The sequence below is a fragment of the Phyllobates terribilis genome, unplaced genomic scaffold, assembly GCF_046119375.1.
Source record: "Phyllobates terribilis strain yellow unplaced genomic scaffold, ASM4611937v1 Scaffold_12__6_contigs__length_324123572, whole genome shotgun sequence".
Classification (NCBI taxonomy): Eukaryota; Metazoa; Chordata; class Amphibia; order Anura; family Dendrobatidae; genus Phyllobates; species Phyllobates terribilis.
This window is the reverse complement of record NW_027362772.1, coordinates 124149011-124171738: the sequence shown is the minus strand read 5'-3', so window position 1 is coordinate 124171738 and position 22728 is coordinate 124149011. Positions and strand designations below refer to the sequence as shown.

At 46.4% G+C, this 22728-nt stretch overlaps 1 protein-coding gene across 1 annotated transcript; it reads right to left on the bottom strand.

Annotated features, from left to right (window-relative positions):
• Window positions 1-3094: 3094 nt before the first annotated feature.
• Window positions 3095-18082, bottom strand: RPL18 (ribosomal protein L18). The gene is made up of 7 exons (XM_073656251.1): window positions 17955-18082; window positions 12437-12523; window positions 12255-12362; window positions 8689-8787; window positions 5874-5997; window positions 3935-4004; window positions 3095-3219 (listed from the first exon to the last, which is right to left on the bottom strand). The coding sequence occupies exons 1-7, from the start codon at window positions 17955-17957 to the stop codon at window positions 3144-3146; spliced, it is 567 nt and encodes a 188-aa protein (XP_073512352.1). The 5' UTR covers window positions 17958-18082; the 3' UTR covers window positions 3095-3143.
• Window positions 18083-22728: the final 4646 nt, after the last annotated feature.

The window sequence follows — 22728 nt, the reverse complement described above, 5'->3', positions numbered from 1 at the left end:
CGCCGGAGCCCTCACTGAACCGGGGGAGGAGCCCTATGACGTACTAAGACGTCATAGGTTGCAAACTGGTTAAAGTTCAGGTGTCCGCCCTAGGGGCGCTCTATAATTGCAACCTGGCGGGGAAAGGGTGGGTCTCTAGATTCATTAAATCCTGTTCCAGAGCTAAGCCAGTTCGGGGGCTCCGAGTTCCTCCCTGGGACTTGAATTTGGTTTTAAACGCACTCTCTGGCGACCCATTTGAACCCCTGCAGGTTCTCTCTCCAAAGTTCCTCACCCTCAAAACCATTCTCCTAGTGGCCATAACATCAGCCCGTAGGGTGAGTGACCTGCAGGCCCTTTCTGTCGATCCCCCATACACCCAAATTCATGATGACCGGGTCGTCCTACGTACAGATACAGCATACCTTCGGAAAGTAGTTTCCAGATTCCACTGTAATCAAGAGATTGTGCTTCCCTCATTCTGCAGTAACCCAAAAAAACCCGGGGAGGTTAGATTCCACAATCTAGATGTTAGAAGGGCTTTACTGCAGTACATAGACAGGACTAGTCAGTGGAGGAAGGACCACTCCTTGTTTCTGGCCTTTCAGGGGAGTAGGAAAGATCACAGGGTGTCAAAGGGAACTATTCCTAGGTGGCTTAGGGAGGCCATTTGTCTAGCTTACATATCTACAGGTGTTCCGGCACTGGACGGTATTAGGCTTAGTGCCCACGATGCAGAAATGAAGCAGAAATTTTCCTGAGCATTTCTGCATCTCCTTGGCAGAAAAACGAAAGCGGTTTTTACATGCGTATTTGCCATGCGTTTTTCCAATGCATTGTATAGGCAAATACGCATGCAGAAATGCACAAGAATTGGTCATGTCCGTATTTTTTCTGCGAGTAAAATCTGCGCAGAAAAAATCCTGACCATGTGCACAGAACTTGCAGAATGTCATAGGAAGTCATGGTATAAGGTATGCAACGCGTTTCTGGAGCGTTTACGCGCTGCAAATAAGCACCAAAAACGCATTGTGGGCATACAGCCTTAAAGCTCATTCCACCAAAGCTGTAGCGACCTCCTGGGCAGAGAGCAGACGTCTCAATTGACCAGATATGTAAAGCTGCAACTTGGTCTGCACCATCCACCTTCTACAAGCACTATAGGTTGGATCTATCACCTCTGACCTCACCTTTGGGAGAAGGGTACTTCAGGCGGTGGTCCCTCCCTAGGGAGCTCATATTCTCCAAAATTCTCTCAAGGTGTGCCGTCATGGGTGAGGGGAAAACACCAAGGTTACTTACCAGTAGCCGGTTTTTCCCGAACCCATGACAGCACCCGTAGTCGTCATCCCCCCCCCTTTCTCACACATTGTTTTGGTGATTATATATATTGTAGGTGTTGGTTATGTGTCTAACCTTTTCTGGAGGTCCTCTCAATGCTCTGTAATCAACTGAAGCGAGGGAGAGGTACCGCCCTTTTATTTCAGACGGTTTCCTGTCCTTGGTGGGGCGGATCCCCCTCTCAAGGTGTGCTGTCATGGGTTCAGGAAAAACTGGTTATCGGTAAGTAACCTTGGTGTCTTTTTCCTATAGCTTTCCATTCCTCTAGGATCATTGTTTTAATATGTTCATTAACTAGGAACACACTATTACTCTGTGTTCTCAGGCCCCCGAACATTATGTCCTGGACAGAACAATCTAGCTGTGTCATGGAGATCACTTACACTGCCCAAGGACTGTTTGGCTGGTGCCTCTAAACGGGAAGGATTAGTATCCATCTTCAGACTGTGCACTCTGAACACACCTGAAAGCATCCTTGTATAGGGTTTTACCTTGTCCAGGTGCTTAGAGACATCCCCCATCGACATCTCCTTATGTTGCACCTTGGAACGCACGTGCATCATCAGAAGACATCCGGACAGGAAATGCGTTCCACACTGGAACACACGCCTGTGCGCAAGCCAGAAGTTCGACCGGCAGAAACAGCATGTCGCTGAGAGCCCTCCACAGAGGGAAGCGGGGGAGTCGGGAGCCACATCCCGCTATACTGACATGGCTGAGGGACCCCTATCCAGCAAGGTATCCGCCTGGAACCTCTTGACAGAGGGAAGAGAAGAGATCGATCCCCTCCGATCTCCCAGGTAATTTCTTCACATGCATGCTTGTCCTGCTAGTGACAGGAATAACACTGAGGGTGAGGTGAAGTGAGGGCTTTTAACCTCATGTTTCCTGTCCCTAGAGGATGAGTAGGACTACCTCCTGTCGTGCTGTCATGAGGCACGTCCTAGGGAAAAATTATTTTTACATGCTGGAGGTTAACTTTAGGTAATAAAATCAGTCTACAATGTTCCATCATTTTCAGATCCCCTGATTTGCTGTTTTGATTAAAAAAAATAAAAAAAAATTCTCTTCCAGTATTATAGGCTGGATACCCGTTTGTATGTAGGGTGCTGCTGTCAATCCTGAAATATTCAAGTTTAAAAAAGGTGTTTTCCCAAAAACAAAAGTACATTTTAAATCAATAGATCATGGAATAAAAATAAGTTCCACAGTGGGGCGTGTTAAAAAAAAAAAATGGTTGGATACACCACATTTCCTGAACAGGGGATGATGCAAGAGTATACAGACAGGACAGTGGGAATTGCAGCTGATCGTTTCTCCTTACAGAAACATTTCCTTGCCAGTAAAACTTGTTTTACTTCACAGAAAGGAGCACACAGGATCACAGCTGATTCTGTCTGTATACTCTTTAGCGTCCTCACCTGGGCAGGAGATGTGGTATATCCGACCATGTTCCTGCACTGTTCGACACAGTTGTCACACAGGGGCACATATACAAGATCATCTTGGGACATGAACATGCATATTTTTTTTTTTAACATATCCAATTGTGGAACTTATTTTTATTCTAAAAACTAAAATGTACTTTGTTCATGGGACAACCCCTTTAAGTGTACCAGCGTCATCAGACTCCAGATATATTTAATATTTGTAGTTCATATTGTTAAACTCAGTGATAGATCTTCTCTAGGCCATTATGGATTAGTGGCACATTTTATTACACGCTTAAGTTATGTCACGCTTTCACCAATTAAAGACCACAAATAAAAACTGGTTTGTAAAGACATAATATCTTTATTGTGTACAAAGCATGGACAGTGAGCTCAGTTCTTGTAACCTCTGCTGGCTCTGCGTCCTCTGGCACGTTCAAACTTTCTACCCTTAGAGCGAACATAGGGCCTAGAGGGAAAGAAAAGAGAATTATAAGCACAAAAAACGATACCAGTGCATATACCAGCCACTAACAAAGCCAAGCTACACAGCCATGTATGCAGAGTGGTGCACTACCCCAACGTTAGAATACTTCTGTATGGGGGACTGATAAGTGTACAAATTAATAGCCATGATCCCCAGTAGGCTCAGATCTCAGCCGCTGGGTTACACTAGGCACTGGGATGTTAGGCCGTACAGGGTGGAGGCACTTGACAGTCACTACAGTGTAGTTCTCTGAGCAGCGGCTTTCTCCTACATGTTCCTAATTTTACACTCCACAAACCTTCTGTAAACCATTGTATACAAGTAGAGCCCTTCATAAAAGAAGTCTAGCTTCCTCCACCAGCCCGAGGACGAAGATCTCTAGCACTATTGGCCCGGTACCCTCAATGTCATTGCAGACAGCCTCTGTAGTCAGTGTGTACATGCGGTATGCGGCCCCTTCCACATCAGCCCAATCTGACAGTGCGGGTCTACACACTGCTGCTTATGGGACTACTAGTCAAGGCAATTATCTAACAAAGTATGGTGCATGTTCTATAAATGAGGCTACAACATGTCCAAAGCAGTCTGAGCCTCAGCGGCTGTCCAGCCTGATGTGAGGGGGCGTGCAACCCCTTCATGCAAAAGGGCACTTTAGTGGTAACATCAATAAAAGGACAAGTCGGGTGGGTCCACTTACTTGGTGTGACTGTGTGGGGTACCAGGAGCCTTTCCAAAGTGTCTGTACACCTCACGTGCCTTACGTGGGCCTAATATAGATGAATAACAAAATACATTTTTTGGTTATGACAAGAATCATTACTGCTTTGTAATACAGTTCAGGTACAGAAATGGGCAGCGATTTTCCGTTTAGCTGCTGCGCACATCTTCACTCTTAGCATTGGTAACAGAAATTATGGGCTGGATGGCATCACAAGGTGGCTTTAATACAATGAGAACACTTATCAGACGCTCATATCTTGCCATAATAAGGAACTCAGCGGTAGCAAGACCTGGAAAATTATTCATTCAATGCTTCCACCACTGATCAACATACCCGGTATATCCACCATTGTATGTCAGCAAGGCACCGGTCGCAGCAAAAGCGTGAGGACCACTTCCTTGCCAATGGGTAAACCTGATCTATAAAGCCTTTCTGTAGGGCAGCACTTCTCAAGCGAAGTCTGGTGTCACCAGTGTGGCGCCCCCAGTGGAGGGGAGGCGCAGCAGCAGTCAGTATTCACAGAGGTGATTATGAGCTGCACAGCGCTGCTTCTGGATGCAGTCTCCAGTAAGTGCCTCATTGTAATGTTATCAGTATTTTCTATATAGGTGTAACCTTACACCACTGATGAGAAGGCCCAGGCGTCACCCTGTTATGTCTGGTGAGGCCCCAGAAGAAACAGGTGAGAGCGGTGGAGCCGCCTCCGAGAGAGACCACAAACCAACACACAATCACACATCACCAGGAAATAGGTCCACTATTACAGCTCAGAAACCACTTAAAGTTTATTTTAGTTAGCACAATGTTTTGTTAACCCCTTACTACCCCACTGCATCATGGAACAGCTGCAAGTGTAGCTCTGCACAATGCAGATGCCGGCTGTGTTACACAGCCCGTTAAATGCCCATCAATCACTGAACGCCATTTAAACTGTGCGACTGTATATAAAACTAACGACCAGTTAAAAATAGGGAAAAAAAAAATTGTTATTTCCACATCTGTAAAAGTGCAATCAAGATATGCAATCATTTTACCAGTGTGGTAAAATGTATCCTATAAATAAAAACTACGCAATAAAGAAGTGATTAATACACAACTACCCCAAAACTACATAAGAATGCCAGCAGAAGCAAACTCTCAAACTGCTCCATCTATGGAAAATAGTTCTAGGGCTCTAAAAAAAAAAGAATTTGGCTTGTGGCACTTTATTATTATTATTATTTTTTTTAAAAAAACACCACTCAGAAGAGAAAAAAAAAAACAATTAAAAAAATAAAACATTTGCTAATGTTGTGTTTGTAAAAGTTCCATCACAATATGAAATCCAATTGGTAAACAGCGCAATGGGAAAAAAACACTCAAATGGCCAGAATTAGGAGAATTATGTTTGCAATATAAGACAATTATAACATTGTATCTACTCTAAATGGTATTAGTAAAAATGCCATCTCAGGACACAAAAAAATAAGCCCTCACACAGCCTCGTATCCTGAAAATGAAAACATTTCCAGTCTCGAAAAATGGCGACAAAAGCAAAAAAAAAACAACTCGTAGAAATTCCAGAATAGTTTTTTCTAAGACATGAATAGTTTAGTATAACAGGTTCCTATAAAAGTCAGCAGAAAAGTAGAAAGTATGAGGGATGCGGTAATAGCAGATTAGCTTGTAGTGTTCATTTTAACATCAGTCATTAGAGGGATGTCCCAGAAGATCTGGGGTATAGTTTACAAGTGGAAACAGCTAGATCATGAATTCCTTACTAATGAATGATGTTGAAATTGGGTTAATGGTTTTGGCTTTTTCTAGAATGTCCAAAGCATTGAGGCATGTGTAAGTGCAGCGCCCGCCTCCCAATCTGAGGAGCAGAGCTGCCCTTACTGAACCACTGACATGAATAACTCATTTCTTTAGGTACCTGACAGGAGCACAGTGTTCTGGCCTTTAGGGGCAGCGAGTGCCAATTGGTCGAAAGTAAAGATTTGTCCTCCTGCTTTGAGGATTCGGCTGCGGGCTCCACTGGTCACTCGAAGAGCACAAACCTAGGTGGAATAAAACGAAGCCCTGGTGAGACATTATTCTTCAACCTCCTAAGACACCTTATTTCAATTCCTGAAGGATCAAGTCCCTTAACCACCTTTGATATACATGTAAGACACAGGTAGTGTCCTTGCACGCCAAGCCCGCACCTTCCCCCACACTTTTAATCAGCCATCAAGTGCCTCTAACAGCCATGGGCGGCTGACAGCGGTATCCAACCAGCCAGAAGCGCGTCATTCATCCCACCCATCAGCGCCAGTGTCCCGTGAATGCGGGGCGCTGATGGGTTGACAGCCAGGTTCATGGCTGATCTTCATAGAAGTTCGTGAAGCACTGCTATGTGTAGCACAGATGACTGGATGATTGCAGCTTCAAGTATCCTATGGGGACTATTGAAGACCGTAAAAAAAAACCCCACTGAAAATCACCGAATAGTGAAGGGGTTAAAAAGGGACTTTTCTTTTTTTGAAAAGTACAATAATATATATATTAATTAAAATATGCAAGTACAATCATAATATATAATTGTAGAAACCATACATTAAAGAGGTTGTCCACTACTTTTTCATTGGTGACCTATCCTTAGGATAGAAATATCAAAAGACTGACAGTTCCTTCCAAAACAGGTGTGTACAGGTGCTTACTAAGAGGATTCAGACTAGATAGGTTCCAGCAACAAGAGTCACCTTACCGTGGCTGCCGGGTACACATGAATTGGCCAATGTACGCGCTAAGTATTCTCAATTATTCCTATTTTTTAGAGCAGTAATGCAATTCAAATGTCATATTTCATGTTTGCATCCTACAGCGCTATAAAGTGCTACTCTCCTTAGGATGGGTCATCAATGTCTGATCATTCAGGGGCTGACACCCGGCACTCCAGCTGTTATAGGTGTCGGCAGCTGCCGCCTGATAGAACTGCTCCATCTTCTGATAGTGGTCGCAGCAGTGTATTGCACATCCGCCTCCTAATGATTTGAATGGGGGGAGGGGGGTGTAAGGTGCAGTTCCCGGCCGCGACCACTATCAGAAGACGGAGCAGCTTTGCAATCGAGCAGATCGGGTTAGCCGCTGAGAACAGCTGATCGGCGGGGGTGCTGGGTGTCGGACTCCAACCAGACATTGATGACTAAGGACAGGTTACCAATGAAAAACTAGTGGGCAACCTCTTGAAATGCCAGAAGGAAAAAAAAATCATTTGAACCACCAGAATTATTTCCCACCTTAAAATACTATAAAAAGCCATCAAAATCTCATATGTAGCCCAAAATGGGCAGTCCCAATATTTTTTTTTCTTCTTCTTGGTTTAAAAGAAAAATCAGAAATTTGTATTTACAAAAAAAAAAAAAATGCGAGAAAAGTAAAATCAGAGGAAATAATGGGCTTGTGTTAACATATTTTACCTTCACATGATGGAGCTGTGTTTTTTGTGTGGCGAACTTAAGTTTTGATTGATGACATTTTGGGGTACATACTATGTTTTGATCGCTTTTTTTGGAGATTTATCAACTGAGAAAGCAATTCTGACATTTCACACTTTATAGCGTTTATTGTGCGAGTTAAATAGTTTTATATTTTGATAGATAGGACTTTTATGGACATCTTGGTATTGAGTAATATTTAATGGGGGAAAAGTGCGCAATTCAACTTTTTTTTTATTTTTTTTTAAACCTTTCAAGTTACAGAGGACTTGAACCGGTGATTGTCTGATGGCTTGTACTATATACAGCATGCATGAGACAGACGGACAGACAAAAAGCAGCACAAGCAAACAAATTGTAGATGTGTGGGTGCCCGTTCACCAGGTAAACACCAAACCTTCTTACATATGAAAAAAATGGTAGAAACAGCACTCCAAAATAGATGATTTATTAGCTCAGTAAGAGCTGTGGCAACGTTTCGGCTGAATACAGCCTTTTTCAAGCTTGAAAAAGGCTGTATTCAGCCGAAACATTGCCACAGCTCTTACTGAGCTAATAAATCATCTATTTTGGAGTGCTGTTTCTACCATTTTTTTTCATATGTAAGAAGGTTTGGTGTTTACCTGGTGAACGGGCACCCACACATCTACAATTTGTTTGCTTGTGCTGCTTTTTCTCCTTTTTCTTTATCTCTCCATTTATCTAGATAATATATGTATAGAGAACAAGATCGCAGGGCATCAATGGGCATGTATAGCATTCTCTCTGCCAGCAGCCTTTCCCAAAGTTGCACTATTCTGGGGGCAATTAAGGGATAATAATAGTGACCAGAGTTCAGTTCCTGAGCTCTCACCATACACCTGACCAACATGGTACATGTCAGAAAGCAGTTTCTCAAGGGCAGAGAGGAAGGAAGGGATGTGGAGCCCTTAATGCCAAGAGCAGGGAAGACCAGAATGAAAGTTCATTTCTAATACAAACAGGTCTATTTCCACCAGCCTGCACCTCTATCTCGCACAGTCAGCAGACCTGTGGGATTGTAAATCCTGAGATGCCCTTTAAAGATGCCTGTAGGTCTGTAGCAAAAATGGCACTACAAATATAAGCCAAAGAGCCATGTGACTGCCAGTCTGGGAAGCATTGCAAGACTACACTAATGCCACCTGCTGCTCCCGCTGCTGAAGATGGGCGATTTGGGGTTTTTTGGATTGGTACACTGACCAAGCTGTAACCTGTCAGACAGTAGAACATCCTAGTCCAGAAATAATGTACCTTCAGTTTGGGGATATTCTGAATCCTGACATCATCAGTGATGCTGCCGACCACCACGGCAGTTTTGCCATCACGTCCAGAGAGCTTCATTTTGCGAATCTGTAAGGAAATAGAATTCATTAATGGTTGAGATATAGAATAATAATCTTATTATTTCTACAGCACCAACATATTCAGCAGAGCTTTACATTTCAGACAGTTTACAGACATTATTGGCACAGTCTCCACTGGGGCTCACAATTTAGATCCCGTATCAGTATGTCTTTGAAGTGTGGGAGAAAACCGGAGAACCCAGAGGAAACCCACGCAAACACGGGGAGAACATACAAACTCCTTGCAGATGTTGTCCTTGGTGGGATTTGAACCCAGGACCCCAGTGCTGCAAGGCTTCAGTGCTAACCACTGATCCACTGTGCTAACCTATCCTCAGATTACACTGCAGTTATCACTGCTTCATACAGACAGGTTCTCAATTTTTTTAAAGCACCACTTCATTTTTTTTTTTTTTACTGCTTTAAGCCCCTGCACTGTTTTATACTCATGTTTCAGCATCTTCCCAGTTTTTTGCTGCCATCTTTTGACAGTAGCTCGTGACTGGCAGCAAGTCAGAAGCAACGTTACAAGCTCTCAATGCAAATCTAAGAGCCAGAATGAAGCTGTAGACCTGTATTTAAGAGTATCCTCTGACTCACCCAGCAAACAGTGGAGCAGCCGGGCAGGTCACAAACCGCCGGAGACAGATTGGAGTGGCGGCGGCCCAAACGCCGCAGCCACGCGACCTGCGGAGTGGCGGCGGCCCAAACGCTGCGGTCGGTGAAGACAATAGGACACTGGGAGTAATCAAGGTGTATTAGTGAACTAGAAGTACAGACGAGAAAGGCTTCTTACAAAATTTGCTGTCTACCTGGGAAACATCAAATTAAAATGGGTTTTCAGGGCTTAAAAAAAAACAAACAACCTGTTAACCCCTTCACGCCGCAACCCTTTTCCATTTTCATTTTTTGCTCCTCTTGTTCCCAGAGCCATAGCCTTTTTATTTTTTGGTCAATATGACCGCGTGAGGGCTTCATTTTTGCGGGACGAGTTGTACTTTTGAACGCCATCACTGGTTTTACCATATCGTGTAATGGAAAGCAGGAAAAAATTCCAAGCGCGGTGAAATTGCAAAAAAAAGTGCAATTCCACAATTGTTTTTTTGTTTTTTTTTACCACGTTCACTAAATGCTAAAAAAAAATGCCATTATTATTCTCCAGGTCATTACGAGTTTGTAGACACCAAACATGTATAGGTTATTTTTTATTTGAGTGGTGAAAAAAATCCAAAGTTTAAAAAAAAAAAAAAAGAAAAGAAAATGGTTCCATTTTTCTAGACCAGTAGTGTCTCCATTTTTCGGGATCTGGGGCCGGGTGAGGGCTTATTTTTGCGCACCGTGCTGACATTTTTATTGATTCCATTTTGGTTCAGATACGATCTTTTGATTGCCCATTATTGCAATGTTGCGGTGACAAAAAAACGTAATTCTGGCGTTTAGATTTTTTTTATCGTTACGCCATTTACCGATCAGATTAATTTTTTTTTATATTGATAGATCGGGCGATTCTGAACACGGCGATAACAAATATGTATATTTGATTTTTTTATTGTTTTATTTTGAAAGGGGCGAAGGGGGGCGATGTAAACTTTTTTTTAAAAACATTTTTTTTCTACTTTTTACTTGCTTCAATAGTCTCCTTAGGAGACTTGAAGCTGTAATTGTCCAATCGCCTCTGTTACATATAATGCTCATCTGCTATGAACGCCGACCACTGGGTGGCGCTCATAGCAGATCAGCTATGACAACCACAAGGGTCTCATCCAGACCCCGGGTTGTCATGCCAACCCATCAGTGACCCGCGATCACGTGACGGAGTCGCCGATGGGAGGAGCCAACAACGCGCTTCCCAGAAGCGCGAGTTAAATGCTGCTGTCAGAGTTTGACAGCGGCATTTAACTAAAAATTCAAAAACCTAGAAAAGGACACATCAAATTCATAATAGGATCATAAAATCTCAAAATTTATTAGATCATAAAGTTAAAAACATGAGAAGATAAGGGAAAAAGGGGGGAGAAAAAAAATCCAAAGAGGGGGCATACATAGGGGGATGTATAAGTAAATATCAATAGTAGATAAAAAGATGACTCATGTCCACATAACATAGCAAATATAACCACAGTGGGAGAAAACATAACTGAAATGTGTAAATGTTAATAACAGATACCACAATTTAGAATGGGAGCAAAAGCAGAAATAAGTAAAGTGCACAGTGCCTAAAAGACAATAATGCCCTAGCTGGATATTCAGAGGATCTGTATGTAACAGAGTGTACTACAAGTTAACATATATGCCGAGAAACATGAGCTCAAAATACAATGAAGTTAGTAATAAATACAGACCCCCTGGGAACCACACCTCACATCCGACACGCGTTTCGCCAATGCTTTGTAAAAAAAAAAGACCCTATTATGAATTTGATGTGTCCTTTTCTAGGTTTTTGAATGACACACAAATATTATTTGCTATTTCAGCTAACTTTTGTAGCGGCATTTAACTAGTTAACAGCCACGGGTGGATCACGATTCCACCCGCGACTGTTGTGTGCACATGTCAGCTGTAAGAATCAGGTGACATGTGCCCAGCGCTGGAGCCCGCAGCACAAGGGGAGGGGCACGGCATGCGCCGTACATGTTGTGAAGGGGTTAAACATGTGATAGTGCTGCAGTTCACACTGGTGCATAATCACATTATCCACAGAAGCACCATGTCAGGAGCTGCAAGTGATCACTATCGACAGGTCATTGCGCAGCAGTATAAACTACATCAACAAGGAGCCTGGGCAGTGAGAAGACAGTAAGGACAGGATAATGAGACCTTTCATGTTGTAGCTTTAGAGGGGTTGTCCAGTGAAAACAAGTTATCATCCATCATAAGTATAAAATCATGGTTGTCCTGACCGCTGGGAGGTGCCCCGATCAGGACAGGGCACTATTATACTCATTAAACAATGGAGCAGCAGTGCGTATGGCCGACAACTGTTCCATTCATTTTCTACAGGGGTGCCAGAATGAGCCAGACACAGCAATAGGCAGCCCCCCAGGGAACGTATGGCATGGTGGTCACACATGCAAACTGATGCTCCATTTTGTAACAAGAATAAAAGTGCCCCTTTCTACTGATTGGTGCAGGTAGCAGCGGTCAGACCCCACTGTACAACAAGTTATCCCCTCTCCTGTGGAAATGTGATAGCTGTCTATTGACAAGTCCATCAACGCCTACTCATTAAATCCAGAAACCGGCCTATGCAGGACGCCCGATCCTACGTGCACACACACCACACTGACCGGCCATATGTGGCTACTGCCGTAAGAGGGGCAAGATGCAGTCAAACATCTCTGGTAACATTCACCCACAGGTAGAAAGTGCGGAGTCTTACATGAGTGGGCAGCCAGAATGCCCCCTGCGCTCCGCATAATGAGCCACCCACAGGCTGAACATCCCAGTGAGGGAGGAGTACAACCACATACTTACCAGGCGGGACAGAGCAAGGGGTGGCCTGTTGGTACGGCTCATGAACAGACGCCTCAGGACCACTCTGTTAAAGCTGGAGTTAGTACGACGAGCCAAGAAACGGTAGAGCTGAAAAATGAGAAGAAAGTGATGTAATTCTGCAGAATGAGGTACTGGGAGACAGCAGAACACACAGTACTGACCTTAACCAAAAGCCTCAGGTAGATATCCTCACTCTTGGGCTCCTTACGCCGCACCTTGCGGTCCTTGTTGTGGCGGATATCTATACCCTGTGTAGCAGAGGAAAAGAATAAGCTTGTCATGCAAGTACAGTGGCCAGTGAGGCCTCACCTGCTATGTAGTCGGCCGTTGTTTTGCCATTCTGGCACTGTAGTTTAGGCCAGAGGGGAGCTGACCCATAGTTTTCCGCAGCATTGTACACATTACTCGGCCCATCAGTTGTGCTGGACCAAAAACCTATGACTGTTTGAACTCTGTTCATTCTGTGCTTGCGTTACTCTGGCAGCTGTTGCTGTGCACATGAGTATACTAGTTGCATGCATGTTTTCAGCATTTTTTCTGACAGGCATATTATACTAACTTTCAATTGCCATTTATCTTCATAGTGTTTGTAGGGCCTCTGAATTAGGGGGCAACAGTATTGTGCTTGTTATATAACCTTTTCATGTGCAACTCTCCCATTAGTGGATTTGGCACCTTTTTTTCATTGGCAGTTTACCAGTATTTTCACATACATGCATTAACACTTAAGATGTCTTTTTGGAATGGTGTAGTTATATTTATGTATTATTTATCATATACCTATGTGACTGTTCTTTCTCCTATGTCCTTTTCAGCAGGGTGGTTTGGAGGTGTCCTAGCCTGATTTTGGGCTATTTGACATGTTGTTTGTGGGTTTTACTTGTTTTTAATCGTCCGTGTTGTGGCTCGCTTGTATAATGAAAATAAAATTATTTTTTGTATTGAGATCCCGTTATGCTGCATTTCTTCTCTCTTTTTTGCACGTTTCTTCATGCAACAGGTTGATCTCTACTAAGTATATTACACCCAATGGTGCCCGCCTCCCTTTCTTTTTTGCTAGGCCATAGATATAGCTCCCCCTTACTGTACCCCCCAGTCGTACGCCATAGATATAGCTCCATCTTACTGTACCCCGCTGGTCCTAGGCCATAGATATAGCTCCCCCTTACTGCACCCCCAGTCGTACGCCATAGATATAGCTCCCCCTTACTGTACCCCGCCGGTCCTAGGCCATAGATATAGCTCCCCCTTACCGCACCCCCAGTCGTACGCCATAGATATAGGTCCTTCTTACTGTACCCCCCAGTCGTACGCCATAGATATAGCTCCCCCTTACTGCACCCCCAGTCGTACGCCATAGATATAGCTCCTTCTTACTGTACCCCCCAGTCGTACGCCATAGATATAGCTCCCCCTTACTGTACCCCCGTCGTACGCCATAGATATAGCTCCCTCTTACTGCACCCCCAGTCGTACACCAAAGATATAGCTCCCTCTTACTGTTCCTGCCGGTCCTAGGCCATAGATATAGCTCCCCCTTACCGCACCCCCAGTCGTACGCCATAGATATAGCTCCCCCTTACTGCACCCCCAGTCGTACCCCATAGATATAGCTCCTTCTTACTGTACCCCCCAGTCGTACGCCATAGAATCATAGAATGGTAGAGTTGGAAGGGACCTCCTGGGTCATCTGGTCCAACCCCCTGCTCAAAGCAGGATTCACTAAATCATCTCAGACAGATGTCTGTCCAGCCTCTGTTTGAAGACGTCCATTGAAGGGGAACTCACCACCTCTCGTGGCAGCCTGTTCCACTCATTAATCACCCTAACTGTCAAAAAGTTTTTTCTAATATCTAATCTGTGTCTCCTCCCATTTAGTTTCATCCCATTGCTTCTAGTCTTTCCTTGTGCAAATGAGAATAAAGATGATCCTTCTACAATGTGACAGCCCTTGACATATTTGTAGACAGCTATTAAGTCTCCTCTCAGTCTTCTTTTTTGCAAGCTAAACATTCCCAAATCCTGCAACCGTTCCTCATAGGACATGGTTTGCAGACCAGTCACCATTCTGGTCGCTCTTCTCTGAACTTGCTCCAGTTTGTCTATGTCTTTTTTAAAATGTGGTGCCCAAAACTGTACACAGTATTCCAGATGAGGTCTGACCAAAGAGGAGTAAAGACCGATAATGACTTCACGTGATCTAGACTGTATGCTTCTGTTAATACATCCCAGAATTGTATTTGCCTTTTTTGCTGCTGCATCACACTGTTGACTCATGTTCAGTCTATGATCTATTAGTATACCTAAGTCTTTTTCACATGTACTGTTGCTTAGCTCTATTCCTCCCATTCTGTATATGCTTTTTTCATTTTTATTGCCCAGATGTAGTACTTTGCATTTTTCCCTGTTAAAAAGCATTCTGTTGGTTGCTGCCCACTGCTCCAGTTTATTTAGGTCTTTTTGAATCCTCTCTCTCTCTTCTCTAGTATTAGCTATCCCTCCTAGCTTTGTGTCATCAGCAAATTTAATCAGTTTACCCTCAATTCCTTCATCTAAATCATTGATAAAGATGTTGAACAATACAGGTCCCAGGACGGAGCCCTGTGGTACCCCACTTGAGACATTCATCCAGCTGGATGTGAAGCCATTTACAACCACCCTTTGAGTCCGATCACTAAGCCAGTTATGAATCCACCTAACAGATATAGCTCCCCCTTACTGTACCCCCCAGTCGTACGCCATAGATATAGCTCCCCCTTACTGTACCCCCCAGTCGTACGCCATAGATATAGCTCCCCCTTACTGCACCCCCAGTCGTACACCAAAGATATAGCTCCCTCTTACTGTTCCCGCCGGTCCTAGGCCATAGATATAGCTCCCCCTTACCGCACCCCCAGTCGCACGCCATAGATATAGCTCCCCCTTACAGCACCCCCAGTCGTACCCCATAGATATAGCTCCTTCTTACTGTACCTCCCAGTCGTACGCCATAGATATAGCTCCCCCTTACTGTACCCCCCAGTGGTACGCCATAGATATAGCTCCCTCTTACTGTACCCCCCAGTCGTACGCCAAAGATATAGCTCCCCCTTACTGTACCCCCCAGTCGTACGCCATAGATATAGCTCCCCCTTACTGCACCCCCAGTCGTACGCCAAAGATATAGCTCCTTCTTACTGTACACCCCAGTCGTACGCCATAGATATAGCTCCCCCTTACTGTACCCCCCCAGTCGTACGCCATAGATATAGCTCCCCCTTACTGTACCCCCCAGTCGTAAGCCATAGATATAGCTCCCCCTTACCGCAACCCAAGTCGTACGCCATAGATATAGCTCCCTCTTAATGTACCCCGCCGGTCCTAGGCCATAGATAATAGCTCCCCTTACTGTACCCCCCAGTCGTACGCCATAGATATAGCTCCCATACTGTACCCCGCCGGTCCTAGGCCATAGATATAGCTCCCCCTTACTGTACCCCCCAGTCGTACGCCATAGATATAGCTCCCGCTTACTGTACCCCCCAGTCGTAAGCCATAGATATAGCTCCCCCTTACTGTATCCCCCAGTCGTACGCCATAGATATAGCTCCCCCTTACTGTATCCCCCAGTCGTACGCCATAGATATAGCTCCCCTTACTGTACCCCCCAGTCGTAAGCCATAGCTATAGCTCCCCTTACTGTACCCCCCAGTCGTAAGCCATAGCTATAGCTCCCCCTTACTGTACCCCCCCAGTCGTACGCCATAGATATAGCTCCCGCTTACTGTACCCCCCAGTCGTAAGCCATAGATATAGCTCCCCCTTACTGTATCCCCCAGTCGTACGCCATAGATATAGCTCCCCCTTACTGTATCCCCCAGTCGTACGCCATAGATATAGCTCCCCTTACTGTACCCCCCAGTCGTAAGCCATAGCTATAGCTCCCCTTACTGTACCCCCCAGTCGTAAGCCATAGCTATAGCTCCCCCTTACTGTACCCCCCCAGTCGTACGCCATAGATATAGCTCCCGCTTACTGTACCCCCCAGTCGTAAGCCATAGATATAGCTCCCCCTTACTGTATCCCCCAGTCGTACGCCATAGATATAGCTCCCCCTTACTGTATCCCCCAGTCGTACGCCATAGATATAGCTCCCCTTACTGTACCCCCCAGTCGTAAGCCATAGCTATAGCTCCCCTTACTGTACCCCCCAGTCGTAAGCCATAGCTATAGCTCCCCCTTACTGTACCCCCCAGTCGTAAGCCATAGATATAGCTCCCCCTTACTGTACCCCCAGTCGTACGCCATCGATATAGCTCCTGTTTACTGTACCCCCCAGTCGTAAGCCATAGATATAGCTCCCTCTTACTGTACCCCCCAGTCGTACGCCAAAGATATAGCTCCCCCTTACTGTACCCCCCAGTTGTACGCAATAGATATAGCTCCCTCTTACTGTACCCCCCAGTCGTACGCCATAGATATAGTTCCCCCTTACTGTACCCCACAGTTGTACGCAATAGATATAGCTCCCCCTTACTGTACCCCACAGTTGTACGCCATAGATATAGCTCCCTCTTACTGTACCCCCCAGTCGTACGCCATAGATATAGCTCCCTCTTACTGTACCCCCCAGTCGTACGCCATAGATATAGTTCCCCCTTACTGTACCCCACAGTTGTACGCAATAGATATAGCTCCCTCTTACTGTACCCCACAGTTGTACGCAATAGATATAGCTCCCTCTTACTGTACCCCCCAGTCGTACGCCATAGATATAGTTCCCCCTTACTGTACCCCACAGTCGTACGCCATAGATATAGTTCCCCCTTACTGTACCCCACAGTTGTACGCAATAGATATAGCTCCCTCTTACTGTACCCCACAGTTGTACGCAATAGATATAGCTCCCATACTGTACCCCACAGTTGTACGCAATAGATATAGCTCCCTCTTACTGTACCCCACAGTTGTACGCAATAGATATAGCTCCCATACTGTACCCCCCAGTCGTACGCCATAGATATAGTTCCCCCTTACTGTACCCCACAGTTGTACGCAATAGATATAGCTCCCTCTTACTGTACCCCACAGTTGTACGCAATAGATATAGCTCCCTCTTACTGTACCCCACAGTTGTACGCAATAGATATAGCTCCCTCTTACTGTACCCCCCAGTCGTACGCCATAGATATAGCTCCCCCTTACTGTACCCCACAGTTGTACGCAATAGATATAGCTCCCTCTTACTGTACCCCGCCGGTCCTAGGCTGCAGGAACAGCTTCCCCTTACTGCACCCCCAATCATAGCCCTGCATACACAATGGAGGGGATGGCTAACATGGCAGCACATCACTGACTGGAGCCTCTCCAGGACAGACACTACATGCAGCCCCATGTAAGAGGACACATGGTGAGATGGCACAAAGCAGCGGAGGCGTCATGTGCCCTCAGCACCGGCGACACAGACAGCAGCACTGTCCGCTCACAATGGCCACACGTCGGCCCCACAGCTCACAGCACAGCCGGCGGAGCAGCCGCCACATAAGCGGTATTACTCTACGTCAGCCTCTGCCTCCCGTGCGATACTGATCCGGAGCGCAGCCCGCCAGTAACAGGAGGCCCATGGCGCCGAAATACCAGGAGAGACCAGCCGCAAACAACGGGATGGAGGCGGATTAACAACCAAACTCTGCTTCTCACCATTATGGCGTCTGTAGCACCAGCGGCTTCTCGGGGAGGAAAGGAAGGAGGAGCGTAACTCGCGGAGGCTTATGGGAAATCACGGAGGAAGGAAGTTGTCAGACAGCAGAGCGGTCTTTCTCGCCCCTTCTCTCTATGGTCGGAGGACTACAGAAGTACGGAAAACGGAAGTAGTCTCTCTCTCTGTTTCCACTCTATGGTGAGAGTGGCTTACGGAGGCCGGAAGCAGTCAGACAGTAGAGGGGTCTACCGGACTCATACTCACCCTCTTCTCTTTTCCATAGATGAGGGTCATACATGTACGGGGTCCTCAGTGTTCTGCTCCTGCATGTACGGGGTTCTCAGTGTTCTGCTCCTGCATGTACGGGGTTCTCAGTGTTCTGCTCCTGCATGTACGGGGTCCTCAGTGTTCTGCTCCTGCATGTACGGGGTCCTCAGTGTTCTGCTCCTGCATGTACGGGGTCCTCAGTGTTCTGCTCCTGCATGTACGGGGTCCTCAGTATTCTGCTCCTGCATGTACGGGGTCCTCAGTATTCTGCTCCTGCATGTACGGGGTCCTCAGTATTCTGCTCCTGCATGTACGGGGTCCTCGGTGTTCTGCTCCTGCATGTACGGGGTCCTCGGTATTCTGCTCCTGCATGTACGGGGTCCTCAGTGTTCTGCTCCTGCATGTACGGGGTCCTCAGTGTTCTGCTCCTGCATGTGCGGGGTCCTCAGTGTTCTGCTCCTGCATGTACGGGGTCCTCAGTGTTCTGCTCCTGCATGTACGGGGTCCTCAGTGTTCTGCTCCTGCATGTACGGGGTCCTCAGTGTTCTGCTCCTGCATGTACGGGGTCCTCGGTGTTCTGCTCCTGCATGTACGGGGTCCTCAGTATTCTGCTCCTGCATGTACGGGGTCCTCAGTATTCTGCTCCTGCATGTACGGGGTCCTCAGTGTTCTGCTCCTGCATGTACGGGGTCCTCAGTGTTCTGCTCCTGCATGTACGGGGTCCTCAGTATTCTGCTCCTGCATGTACGGGGTCCTCAGTGTTCTGCTCCTGCATGTACGGGGTCCTCAGTGTTCTGCTCCTGCATGTACGGGGTCCTCAGTATTCTGCTCCTACATGTACGGGGTCCTCAGTGTTCTGCTCCTGCATGTACGGGGTCCTCAGTGTTCTGCTCCTGCATGTACGGGGTCCTCGGTGTTCTGCTCCTGCATGTACGGGGTCCTCAGTATTCTGCTCCTGCATGTACGGGGTCCTCAGTATTCTGCTCCTGCATGTACGGGGTCCTCGGTGTTCTGCTCCTGCATGTACGGGGTCCTCGGTATTCTGCTCCTGCATGTACGGGGTCCTCAGTGTTCTGCTCCTGCATGTACGGGGTCCTCAGTGTTCTGCTCCTGCATGTGCGGGGTCCTCAGTGTTCTGCTCCTGCATGTACGGGGTCCTCAGTGTTCTGCTCCTGCATGTACGGGGTCCTCAGTGTTCTGCTCCTGCATGTACGGGGTCCTCAGTGTTCTGCTCCTGCATGTACGGGGTCCTCGGTGTTCTGCTCCTGCATGTACGGGGTCCTCAGTATTCTGCTCCTGCATGTACGGGGTCCTCAGTGTTCTGCTCCTGCATGTACGGGGTCCTCGGTGTTCTGCTCCTGCATGTACGGGGTCCTCAGTATTCTGCTCCTGCATGTACGGGGTTCTCAGTATTCTGCTCCTGCATGTACGGGGTTCTCAGTATTCTGCTCCTGCATGTACTGGGTCCTCAGTGTTCTGCTCGTACATGTACCGGGTCCTCAGTGTTCTTGTCGCCCATAAATGATGTTATGTGTATCCTGCTGGCAGCATGAGGTGACACCAGGATTATGCAGGTTTTATAATATATTATTGCCTTTGTGAAATGTTAAAAAAAAAAAAAAAAACTTTTATTTCTGTGTTTCTATTTTCTTAGAGCTGATTAGAGCAGGGGTCCTCAAACCGGATTTTTATCCGGCCCGCCGGACTGTGGGCGGAGGAGAGCAGTGTCAGCGCCCGCCCCTCTCCCCCGCTTGCTCAGGGACCCGGCAGCCGGATACTTACCTCTCCGCAGATCCGCTGTCTTCCTGCTGTGCGCTCCCTGTGACGTCTCAGGTCAGAGGGTGCGGTGACGTCTTTACACCACGCCCTCCCCTGAGCCGTCACAGCGCAGAGCGGGATGAGGCCAGCGACGCTGGAGTCCGGAATTGAGCAGCGGCAGCAGGTGAGGAGGAGTGAGGTGAGTATTGGATTTTTTTTTTTAATGTATGGAGGCATGGTGCATTATATGGGGGGTGACCTCCTGCATGGGGCATTATATAGGGGAGTGACATGCTGCATGGGACATTATATGGGGGGGGGGGTAACAGCCTGCATGGGGCATTATATGGGGGAGTGACATGCTGCATGGGGCATTATATGGGGGGGTGACATCCTGCATGGGGCATTATATGGGGGGGGGGGTGACATACTGCATGGGGCATTATATGGGGGGGGGGTGACATCCTGAATGGGGCATTATAACGACAGGTAAGTGATATCCTGCATGGGGCATTATATGGGGGGGGTGACATGCTGCATGGGGCATTATATGGGGGGTGACTTCCAGCATGGGGCATTATATGGGGGGGGGGGTGACATCCTGAATGGGGCATTATAAAGACAGGTGTGAAACCTGCATGGGGCATTATATGGGGGGGGTGACATGCTGCATGGGGCATTATATGGGGGGTGACAACATGAATGGGGCATTATAAAGACAGGGGGAGTGATATCCTGCATGGGGCATTATATGGGGGGGTGACATCCTGCATGGGGCATTATAAAGACAGGGGAGTGATATCCTGCATGGGGCATTATATGGTGGGAGAAAGGGACATCCTGCATGGGGCATTATATGGGGGTGACATCCTGCATGGGGCATTATATGGGGGTGACATCCTGCATGGGGCATTACAAGGGGGGGGGACATCCTGCATGGGGCATTACAAGGGGGGGGGGGACAGCCTGCATAGGGCATTATAAGGGGGAAACAGCCTGCCTATTGAGACCTATGCTGCCTATTGGGGACATTTACCTCCCCATTGAGGACCTATGCTGCCTATTGGGGACATTTACCTGCCCATTGAGGACCTATGCTGCCTATTGGGGACATTTACCTGCCCATTGAGGACCTATGCTGTCTATTGGGGACATTTACCTGCCTATTGGGGATATTTACCTGCCTATTGGGGACATTTATCTGCCTATTGAAATACCGGTTGATTTAACTTTACCTGTTCTTCATTTTAAATATTGTATTTGTTCCTGTATTGTTTTTTTACTTCAAAATAAGATATGTGCAGTGTGCATAGGAATTTGTTCATAGTATTTTTTAAAAACTATATTCCGGCCCTCCAATGGTCTGAGGGACAGTGAACTGGCCCCCTGTTTAAAAAGTTTGAGGACCCCTCCCATCTGCTAAGGCCTTCAGGTCACAGTTTCAGCACAATCTGTCCTTCCTGGGGTTGTAGGTCTGTCTGTCCTGGCCGGATTTGTTGGCCAGACTTTGGGCACCATGAAAGCAGTCTGTACTGGCTCAGAATTCAGCAGTCTCTGGAGTTTCTCCGGATATGGGGGTCCAATCCGCAGTCTCTCTGTAAACACTGGTATATAATCAATTTTCATGTGATGATAATATTATTCCTAGTCACTAATATACCTATATTGGCCCTTGTCTATTAACTTGTGATATAAACGACTTGGAAGATTAGCGCCAGTATAATAAAACATGGAGTTTATTGAAATATACTTAAAATACAGCATAAAATACATAAAAAGTGGGAAGGAAACTAGAACTGAAAAAACAGTAGTTTTTTCTGTTCTAGTTTCCTTCCCACTTTTTATGTATTTTATGCTGTATTTTAAGTATATTTCAATAAACTCCATGTTTTATTATACTGGCGCTAATCTTCCAAGTCGTTTATAGGTTTATAATGCTCTATATGGAAGTGCTCTTGAAATTTTTGGGCTAAAACATTTTTTTGGAATTACTATGTAGGTGAGCCCAGAATGACAGCACTCTTCTGGACTGTTAGGTGTAGAGGGAATCTGCCCAACTCAGGCAGGCACTGTTGGTGGCGCTCCTATGTGCCTGGAAAAGGTGCTTGCAGAATTGTAGGTGGAATATTTTTGTTGGGCTGAAATCCCACCTTGACCAGTCTACGCATGTGTGGGGGCTCCAGACTTTACTGCCATATAAGATAAATGGGGTGATGAAAGAATCAAATATTTTTAGCACTGTGTACACAGAAAGCCGCCAGTCAGTGGTGTGGGCAGGGTTATGCATTTGTCACACAAGGTGTGGGAAAGACTAAGTGAAACACGAAGGGAAGAGGGGGAGTGGAGACCTCTAGGCAGACCTAATAACACCCTGCCTACCCTACTGTCCATATATTGGTTCCACGCCAATCGCCGAGCAGGACCCTAAACCCTGTATATCCCTAGAGCTTGGCCTTCGATAGGGAGAAGGAGGGGTGAGCACTGGTCAGGCCTCACTCCAAACTAAAGACAACAAAGTAGACAAACAAAGGGGATTAACTTAGCTTGAACAGACACAAGAGGAGTAAAGCCAACTGTCCTCCAAGGGCAACAGAGAAGAAGTCATCCGACAGCTGGTGCTCCAAGTATGCACAAAGGAACAAAGAAGTATCACTGGCAATTGTCTGGAGAAAACAGAGTTTTTAATTACCATGCAAGGGTGTGTCAATTAGCAGGAGGGAGGTCGATGCTGGGTCTTAAAGGAAGAAG

Bases quoted from the DNA above. Each gene is read 5' to 3' on its own strand.
- RPL18 (XM_073656251.1), bottom strand. The intron at 8,788-12,254 runs GTAAGTATGTGG...ATTTCCTTACAG, and splicing joins CCCTTGCTCTGTCCCGCCTG to ATTCGCAAAATGAAGCTCTC. The intron at 5,998-8,688 runs GTACATTATTTC...TATTCCACCTAG, and splicing joins AGAATATCCCCAAACTGAAG to GTTTGTGCTCTTCGAGTGAC.